The sequence below is a fragment of the Nannospalax galili genome, unplaced genomic scaffold, assembly GCF_000622305.1.
Source record: "Nannospalax galili isolate Female #2095 unplaced genomic scaffold, S.galili_v1.0 scaffold999, whole genome shotgun sequence".
Taxonomy (NCBI): Eukaryota; Metazoa; Chordata; class Mammalia; order Rodentia; family Spalacidae; genus Nannospalax; species Nannospalax galili.
In genome coordinates, this window is record NW_008344824.1 from 112,702 (window position 1) to 122,726 (window position 10,025).

General features: G+C 39.4%; 1 protein-coding gene and 1 pseudogene across 1 annotated transcript; one reads left to right on the forward strand and one right to left on the reverse strand.

Annotated features, from left to right (window-relative positions):
- Nucleotides 1–755, forward strand: part of LOC103740525 — a 2,257-nt pseudogene extending 1,502 nt beyond the window's left edge.
- Nucleotides 756–2,511: 1,756 nt separating this feature from the next.
- LOC103740526 (olfactory receptor 4F3/4F16/4F29-like) lies at nt 2,512–3,468 on the reverse strand. Its single transcript, XM_008841171.1, has one exon. It carries the CDS (start codon nt 3,466–3,468, stop codon nt 2,512–2,514), a length of 957 nt encoding a protein of 318 aa, XP_008839393.1.
- Between the last annotated feature and the right edge of the window lie 6,557 nt (nt 3,469–10,025).

The window sequence follows — 10,025 nt, forward strand, 5'->3', positions numbered from 1 at the left end:
CCTTTTTAAAGGTTAAAACCTCATTTAATTTTATGTCTTAAAAGGTTTATACTGAGTACAATATTGTATAACTGTATTAATTCAACTATAAACCTAAAAATTTATAGCCAATTTTGAAACAGATGCATCTTAGCTCTGGAAATTGTTATTGAATATGTCAATGCTGTTGTAATGAAATGCTTCTTCTAATTATGTGGTTATTAAATAAATAATTTTTTTAAAAAAGGAAACAGCAAAAGAAAGTAGTCCACCCTGCCAGGCCACAAAGTGCCATCACTCACCTACGTGAGAGTCCAAAGCTAGTATTATATATAACTCTGGCAGGGCTAATCCCCTTTATTTTTCTGCCACTGATCATAATCAAAACAAAGACTTATGTTCCTATATTACTTTTTGCTCCAATGGCTTATGGAGCTAGTTTCCCAGCTTTCTTGGGGGGAAGGGTCAGATGGGGCTTTGTTCTGCCAGAAAACAATCCAGCCAAACCACACTACCTTAACTTAGCTAGTAGTATAGGTCCTGTTCTGTTTTCGTGGTTAGCTGAAAGACTCGATGAAGCCACAGTCACAGTAATAATAGGTTTAGGGATGGTGTTACACATTCATCTTTTACTCTTGTCACATTATTCTAACTGGTTTAAAGCCTTCAGGATTGTAGGTACCTTAATGGCCTTTTTATCATTTATAGTCACTTTAATACCTAAAAATATTTTTCCAGAGAAAAGGCCCAAGAGACTTTGTCAGGTAGAAATATAAAACTGCTTTTTTGATATTAGTATGCTGACTACAAGTCTTGTAAATTTACATTTTAACATCATCATTTTTAAGACAGGGTATCACTATGTATCTCTGACTGGCCTGAAATTCACTATATTCTGACTTTTTCTGAGACAGAGTCTCATACTATGTAGACCAGGTTGGCCTTAAACTCACAGATATCTGCCTGCCTCTGTCTCTCAAGTATACTGATTAAAAGTGTGTGCCACCATGCCCAACTCACATTATGTCTTTTTATAAACTGTATAGCTCTGTTTAAACATTTTAGTTGTTTTGATTATATTGAAATTTTTAAATATGAAAAAAATCCTCTATCAGAGCCTAACAATTGGTAAAAATAAATAAAAGGCATTCCACTGAGGACTTTCTATAGTGGTTGCCCCAAGGAATTGTATGTCCAAACTTATTTTACCTGCTATAAGTTAGTTTTATGAGTTGAAATGATCTGTGGCTCTGAAGGTGGTAGAAAGCAGTGTCACAGGGAAAGTCACTTTTCAAAGAAAAGCTGGACACATTTCCTAGCTTTGTTTAGTTTTTTTATGTCTATGAGGGTATTGCCTGTATGTGTGTAAGCGCACCTCTGTCACGCAATGCCCGCAGAGGTCAGAAGAGGGCCTCAGATCCCCCTAAAATTGTAGTTATAAATGGCTGTTAGCCAATGTATGGGTGCTGGGAACTGAACCTGGGCCCTCTGCAAGAACAATCAGTGCTGTTAAGCGCTGAGACATCTCTCCAGCCCCACATTTCCTAGTTTTTGTTTGTTTTTGTTTTTTTTAACCATGCCTAACCTAAAGAGACTTTTTAAAGAATAGCAAAAGTAAATGCTTTAGATCCCTTCCCCCACCCTCGCTTGATACTGGAGGTTAAACCTAGAGCCTCAAACATGCTATATAAGCACTTTGCTACTGAGAAATACCAGCCCAACACCTTGGATTTTAACTTGAAAACCGAGTCTGGGGACTGGTAATGTAGCTCACTTGATAGAGTGTTTTCTTAGCATGCAGAAATCCCTCAGTTTGGTCCCCACAAACTGGGTGTAGTGGAACAAGCCTTCAGTCTTAGCATTTGGGAGATAGAGGCAGGAAGATCAGAAGTTTAAGGTCATGTTTGATTTCATACCAAGTTCAACATCACCCTGGAATACCCAAGATCCTGTTTCAGAAAAGAAAATATTTTATTGTTCAATAATATTAAACTTTCCTCAAATGCCTGTATATAATTTATGAAAATTTTCACTTTCTAATCCTAACTAAATCCAATAACTTTAGTACTAATCAATGTTAAGTTTAAGTGAGCACATCCAATGTTAAAAGCATCCAGCTTTCAAAGTTATTTGAGCAATTATCTTCATATTGTATATTCCTCTAAATGTATAGACAGAGATCCAGAACTACTAGTAGAGGCACAAATGTAAAATAAGAGATGTCTTTCAATGCCAAGTAAGTGCCAAATAAAAGTATGCAACATTTTGTATTAATGGAAGTGTGTTCAGTGTGTCAGGTTCCAACAATCCCCATCACTGAAGTCTTCAACGACAGACACAATATACAGTAATAAAGAAGAATATTCAAAGTTAAATTTGCTGCTCTTTAATATTTAAAGAATCCTTAGAGCGAGCTTCCATTAGAAGAGTTGGCAAGATGAAAAGCACAGTCCTTAAGAAGACATTTCGTAGTCCATATTAATCTCTTTAAAAGATTAATTTCCAAGAATATGATAAATTAATTAGAATTTCTTAGACTATGCTCATAAAAGAACTCTTTCTAAAACTGATTAAACTTTTAACAAAGATCCTTCTCATTGCCACCTTCATTTCCTTATTTCTAAATGTATAGATGGCAGGATTCAAAAAAGGAGTGATGAGGACATCGAAGATAGCTAAAAATTTATCTATGGGTAAAGTAGGGAATGGCCACACGTAGACAATAATGCAAGGACCAAAGAAGAAAACCACCACAGTGATGTGAGCTGAGAGAGTGGACAGGGCCCTGGATGAAGCCCTGGAGGAGTGCTTACGAACCGTGACCAGGATGAAGATGTACGACACCATCAAGATGAAGAAGGTGCCCATGGAGATGAAACCACTGTTGGCAGTGACCAGGAACTCCAGCCTGTATGTGTCTGTACATGCAAGTCTGATGAACCGAGGAAAATCACAATAAAAGCTGTCCATTTTGTTGGCTCCACAGAAGGGTAAATTTACAACAAAAGCCAGTTGGGCCGCAGAGTGGATGAGGCCAATGGTCCAAGCAAGAGTCAAAAATGAAACACACGTTCTCGAGCTCATGATGGTCAGGTAGTGGAGGGGCTTACAGATAGCAATGTACCTGTCATAGGCCATGACTATGAGCAGCACCATCTCTGCACCTCCAACAGTGTGAATGAAGAACATCTGAGTGATGCACCCACTCAAGGAGGTGACTTTATGCTTTCTGAAGAGGTCGTAAATCATCTTTGGGGTAGCAATGCTGGACACCCCTGTATCAATGAAGGAGAGATTTGCCAGCAGGAAGTACATGGGGGAATGTAAATGATGGTCTGAGATGATCGTGAGCACAATGAGAAGGTTCCCCAGCATACTGGCCACATAAAATACTGTGAAAAACAGGAAAAGGAGAATCTGAATTTCCCAGGAACTGGTGAGTCCCAGAAACAAAAACTCAGATACCACTGAGTGATTTCCTCCGTCCATCAACTTCTTGTGCAAGTTTGACTGTGAGATGGCCATTACCTCAAAAGCAGAAGAGGGAGAAAATTTAATCTTAAGCAAAAGGCGTGTCTGGCATGCAAAACAATGACTCAGCTATCAAAAATTAAGAATTGGGCTGAGGAACTGGCTCAATGGGCAAGTACTTGTGTGCAAGCACGAAGTCCTGAATTTAGATACCCTAGCACCCATATAAAAAACAGGTGTGGCAGCACACACCTATAATTCCAGCACTAGCAAAAGAAAACAGGAGGATCCCCAGGGCTTGCCTGCCTGCCATTCTAGACAATCAGTGAGCTCCAAGTTCAGTGAGAGACACAGTCTCAAAAAATAAAGTGGAACCTGGGGCATGGTGTCTCACATGCCTTTGATTCCAGCCCTGGGGAGGCAGAGGCCTGCGGATCTCTGTAAGATCAAGTCCAGCCTTTAAAAAAAAAAAATAGTCCAGCCTTTTCTACATAATGAGTTTCAGGCAGGCTGGGACTAGGGAGAGTCTGTCAATAAATAAATAAATAAATAAATAAATAAATAAATAAATAAATAAATAAATAAACCAGAACCATTGTTTGGCAAAACAACTACCAACTGGCCTCCAGAACCTTGTTTGCTGTACACAGTCATAGGGAGGACAATAGAGAAAGGCAACTGATGGTGACCTCTGGCATCTATATGCACACATACACACATTTCCATAAAATAAAAATACTAAGAATCATCTCACAAGAGAAGGCCCAGAACTCTTCTTATGCTTAGATCTTGAGAATCATTTGTTTTATACCTCAAACCTAACTGAATATATCACAGTATAATTGCGAGAGGAGGGGTATATGCAAAGGCACCTAAGAGTTTAAGGAGAGTAGAGAGATGTGCTTCCTAAATTCTACATGGGGAAAATTGTTACAGAAATATATTAAAACAAAGTGATCTACTTTTCTATGATGTACACAGCCACCTTACTACGTAATGGAGATTTTCACTGATGTGTCTTCAGTTGCTGAGACTTAGAGTTATATCATCAATAAAAGCACGTTTATTCATTTTCAATTTTTACCTTTAATGTAGTATTCCTTTCATTATGATCTCTATATCAAAGGAGCTCTGCTGTACTTTTCTGTTCTTTTCATGGTTACTATCCCTTTTCAAGCTATAAACTTTTTTAAAATATGCCAGCTATTTTCCTCACCAAATGTTCCATTTCCTCCCTACTAGTCCCAGGCACTAGTTAAGGTGAGATCTTTAGAACACTCCTCTCCATTCTCTGCTCCTGGTTCCCATTGAAAACAAGCCAGCTGATTTGCATCCTTCTGGAAATATTATTGGCTGTCTGGATTATGCCCCTTGAATCTGTCCTCTCTATTGTCCTTTCGTGGTTTCCATTTCATCATCTTTACTCTCTGTAATTAAGCTAGGCTTCCATCCTCTGATTTGAATTGTTTCTTTTCCTCCACTTCTACTGACTCCATACCCATCCCTCATACCAGGTAGCCACTCTCTAAAACTTAATGTATAACTTCCTTATTTTTATTTTTGTTTTCCATCTTTTGTACTAGCATATAAAATTCTATGAATACAGGGGAAAAACTCAGGAATAAATTGGCTCCAGATTCCAGGATTTCTCCATTAAATTACAGTCTTAAGTCACTCACAACTTAAAATTTTCATGGGCCTAAGAAAGTATCCTTGACAGAATTTCTCAGAAGGCAAAGGAAGTCTTTAGTGCCTAACATATAACTGCCAACCTCTCCAGCAGTACTTAAAGTCTACTCCCGATCAGGTACTGGCTACCTTTGTACCTTCCTATACCTGCGCTATATAAGATGACATCCTCTAAAGAGCTAGTCTCTAAGTTTAGCCTTCAGCAACATCTTTTCAAGACCATTTTCAATAAGCCATATTTATATGGTGAACTAATTCTATATCAGATGTTATGACAAAATCAACATGGTTATTTGGGTTTATAGAAATCCAATTCAATACATTTGCACTTGAGTTTTATGTATTTCTGTGTGGCTATCCAATGTTAGACTTCTATATCTTTCCAAGTTTCACACTGCCCACTTTGCACAGCAAAGATGCACAAACTACTCAGCATTCTACTTCTGTAACATCACCTATATCTGATCTTAGTTCCTTATAGTAAAGTTTTTAAGGGGAATGAATTTTACTTTTCCTTTATATGCTTCAACTAGGAAGCATCAAAAAAGTAGGAGAAAATTAAATTAATCTTCTCTGAATCCTAGAAATGATTTATTCTCCAGGATGAAAACATCGGTTGTGTTTACAAAGAATGGCACTGAGAACTGAAATTCTCTCTTACCTGAGTTAAACCACAGAATGGAACCTAGACTCCTCAAGTAGTAGAGACCCAGGTTCAGTGAGAGATCCTGTCGAAACAGTGAGGTGGAAAATGATTACGACACCCAACAGTGATCTCTGGCCTCTACACACATGTGCACACATGTGCACATGTATATACAAACACACACACACACACACAAATAAAAAAGTGACTGAGGAAAGGTAGATTCATGCGCATCTTGAGAGACGACAAAAACCTTCAATTACATGAGAGCTGGAATTCCTAAGGAGAAAAAAAAAGTGATGCTGAGAAATAAATGACAGAAATTGGGGATTTATAAAACAAAGAAACTGAAAATATAACTTAGAAATATATCTATGAAAAACTAAAATGAAATACAGAATAAGTACAGAGAAATATAGAATAAAAAACATGAAACGTTCTTGAAACACTTTCTTCCAATCAAAATTCCATCCTTTATTCAAGATCCAGTGTCTCCTGCAAAGAATCTTTCCCAATGATGTGAGAGTCATACGCACTCATTTGGTCTTGGTCTCTGTGGCTTTCCCAGAGCACACATGTAGTAAGCATGGTTAAAAGAAAATAAGGGCTGGAGAGATGGCTCAGGGGTAAAGAGCACTGACTGCTCTTGCAGAGGACCCGGGTTCAAGTCCCAGCACCCACATGGTGGCTATGAAGCATCCTTAACTCCAGTTCCAGGGTAATCAGAAGCCCTCTTCTGACCACAGCAGCATTGCACGACATGGGTGCACTCACATACATGCAGGCAATACACTCATACACATAAAATAAAAATAAAAAATTTTTAAAAGAAAGTAAGACAAAAATTTAAGAGGATAAATCATTTATGAACAGTAGTCATAGGCAGATTCTCCATCTACAGATATGCCATATTAATATCTAGTCTGCTGAACTGCAAAGCATGTTTCACATATGTTTTACATACAGTACTTGAAGTGGGACTATTTCTCTAAATCTAGGGAAAGATATTTTACATTCTGGCTGAGATCATAATCTTTTCCAAAATAAAAAGCATTATTACTGTTTTTCTCAAGTAAAAAGTATTCTACCTAATTAGCAACCATGAGTGGTAGTGTCCAAATGATATTCTGGGGAATAGTTAGTCCTTCCTTAATTGAATTTTCCTGGGAATTGTACCTCTGAGTCCACACTAATTCTCACCCAGGGAATAAATGGGACAAAAGAACAGAAAACAAAAGCAGTTTCTAGGTATCAAATGTAACAGATTGTAGATAGATGTACTGAAGTATTTTTTGCTTCAAAATTAGTCAATAAAAGCGACTGAGGAAAGTCAGGGATATTGCAGCTGTAATCCCAGCACTGGGGCTATGGAGAGAGGAGGATCCCTAAAACTCTCTGGCCAATCAATCAATTAGTAAGCTCCGAGTTCAGTGAGAGACCCTGTCAAAACAACAAGGTGGAGAATGATTAAGACATCCAGCCTTGGGCTGGAGAGATGGCTCAGCGGTTAAGAACACTGGTTGTTCTTGCAGAAGACCCGGGTTTGAATGCCAGCACCCACATGACAGCTAACAACTATCTGTAACTCCCATCCCAGGGTATCTGACAGCCTCTTCTGACCTTTGTAGGCATTGTACAACACAGGTGCACTTACCTACATGCAGGCAATACATGCATACACATAAAATAAAAATAATTTTTAAAAAAATTTAAAAGACACCCAGCCTTGATCTCTGGTCTCCACATACATGTACACACATGCACATGTGCATGCAAACACACACACACACACATACACACACACAAGTGGCTGAGGATAGTTAAGCTATGCCTGTAATCTCAGATTTTATGAGTCTTGCCAAGACTTTGAGGCCAGCCTCAATTACATAGCAAGGGCTGTACATAGCCACAGCCATAGAAAGACCCTGTCTTTAAGAAAAAAAATGAGGCTGGAGAGATGGTTCAGAGGTTAAGAGTACTGGCTGCTCTTGCAGAAGACCCAGGTTCGATACCCAGCACCCACATGGTGGCTAGAAACTGCTGTAACTCGAGTTCCAAGGGATCCAATGCCCTCTTCTGACCTCTGTGGTTATTTCACAACACATACATGCAGGCATTACACTCATATACATAAAATAAAAATAATAAATAAGGGTCTGGAGAGTTGGCTCAGTGGTTAAGAGCACTGGCTGCTTTTGTAGAGAATCTCGGTTCAATTCTCAGCACCTACATGGCAACTAACAGCTTTTATAACTCCAGTTCCAGGGGAATTTGATGCCTTCTTCAGACTTTGCATTGCACTACATGGGTGAACGTACATACAGGCAGGCAATACACTCATACACATAAACTAATAATGAGTAAAATATTTTTAAAAACAAAAATGAGGGAGAGGGAAGAAGAGAAGGAGAAGAAAAAGGAGGAGGAAGATGAAGAGGAGGAGGAGCTGTTGAGAGATATAACAGTTTAGAAATTTTATATGCAGAACTACAAAGTGACTTAATCATTTTTTCTGTAACTATAAATTTCACAGGAGGAAAAAACTCTTCATTTAGAATCCAGGAAATAAGAAAGCAGAGAATACGAAGCTTTGGACATTTTGGTTTTCTAGATGTTTTGTTAAGTCATAACAATTTTACAAATAAATATCCCATTTCCAGTATTTTTCTTGTCTATATTTAATAAGACACCATTATAGTTTTCTTTCACAATACTGTGATCTTTCCTTCTGTTTGTAGAACTTCCCACATTCTTTAGTCATTATTGCCTCATTTTAACTATAACAGAGAATTGTAACTAACCAATTCCAAAACCACTAACACACATTGCCATAGCCTAGTCAATTAAGGAAAACAAGTAGCACTGCCCAGTAAATAACACAGGTAGGAATGACATTTATAATAATCTCGACTAATGGCTTAATTGACCCCAATGAAACCATGTGTTGTGTCTGTGACCTGGGCACCTGATCTTGTTTCCTGGGAACCTCAATTTGGTACTCCACCTAAAAAGATAATGAATGAATGTGGATATGCTTGAAAATTAAGATATCAAAGCAGTGAGAGCAGGCACACCCATCTCCATTGTACACAGTGAAGATTGGGAAGGATGCGTGATCTTGGGTGAATGAGATTCTAGAACTAGGGGTGAAAAGAACGGATGGTCTGTTAGGGTAGAACCAAGCTTGCATTTCCTCAACTGGAGCTGGAGAAACCATGTTGAATAAAATTAGGGATGAGTCCTAACTCTAGGACAGAGTTCCAGAGACAATTCCATCAGCACAGTTCCAGTGGGACAGATGCTTCCAAGAGAAATCTAGGGAAACAAGTGTCCTCTGAGTTCAGGCCACTATTAAAATTAAATTTAAGAGTCAAGCTTTTTTTATTTTTTTATTGAACTTTTAAATTTTCATACAGCATTTCCGACTTAAATCCAGACCTCTTCCATCCATGCCTCCCCCTATCCCCCACCAAACACTATGCACTGTGCCATACATGCTGAGTCCTATTCATTCAGGTGTTTGTACCCAAATGTCCTTCAGTGCAAATGTGTCGACCGGAGTCTAGTCAGCCCATCCAGTGGTCATATGTAAGTCATACTCTCCCTCACCCTGCAACAATCAGTCTCAAATAGTTCTCTAGCTAATGTTGGCCTGCCACCTATTTCTCACCTCCTCTTTGGGCTCTTGTTTAATTGAGCTGACATGGATCCAGTGTTTGACACCACCCCTACCACAGACTCACATGAGCAAACCTCCAGTGACCTGGAAGCCTCCACCTCCCTCTAATCATGAATCAGCCCTGGCTCTTATGATTTTTCTGCCTTCTCTTCCACAATGGTCCCTGAGCCGTGGGTGGGTGTGCTGGATAGCTTTAGTGTCAACTTGACACACCTGGGTTGAGGGAGCCTCAATCGGGGGATTGCCTCTATTGGACTGGCCTGTGGCCATGTCTGAAGGGCATCTTCTTGATGAGTGATGTGGGAGGGCCCAGCTCACTGTGGGTGGTGCCACCCCTGGGCAGGTGGGCCTGTGTTGCATAAGAAAGCAGGCTGAGCAGGAGCCGAGGGAGCAAGCCTGCGAGCAGTGTTCCTCCATGGCCTGTGCTCCAGCTCCTGCCTCCAGGTTCCTGCCCTGAGTTCCTACCTTGGGCTCCCTGATGAACTGCGACCTGGGAGTTGTAAGACAAATAAACCCTTTCTTCCCCAAGTAGGTACTGGTCAGAGTGTTTTGTCACAGCAA

Bases quoted from the DNA above. Each gene is read 5' to 3' on its own strand.
- LOC103740526 (XM_008841171.1), bottom strand. From the start codon at position 3,468: ATGGACGGAGGAAATCACTCAGTGGTATCTGAGTTTTTGTTTCTGGGA.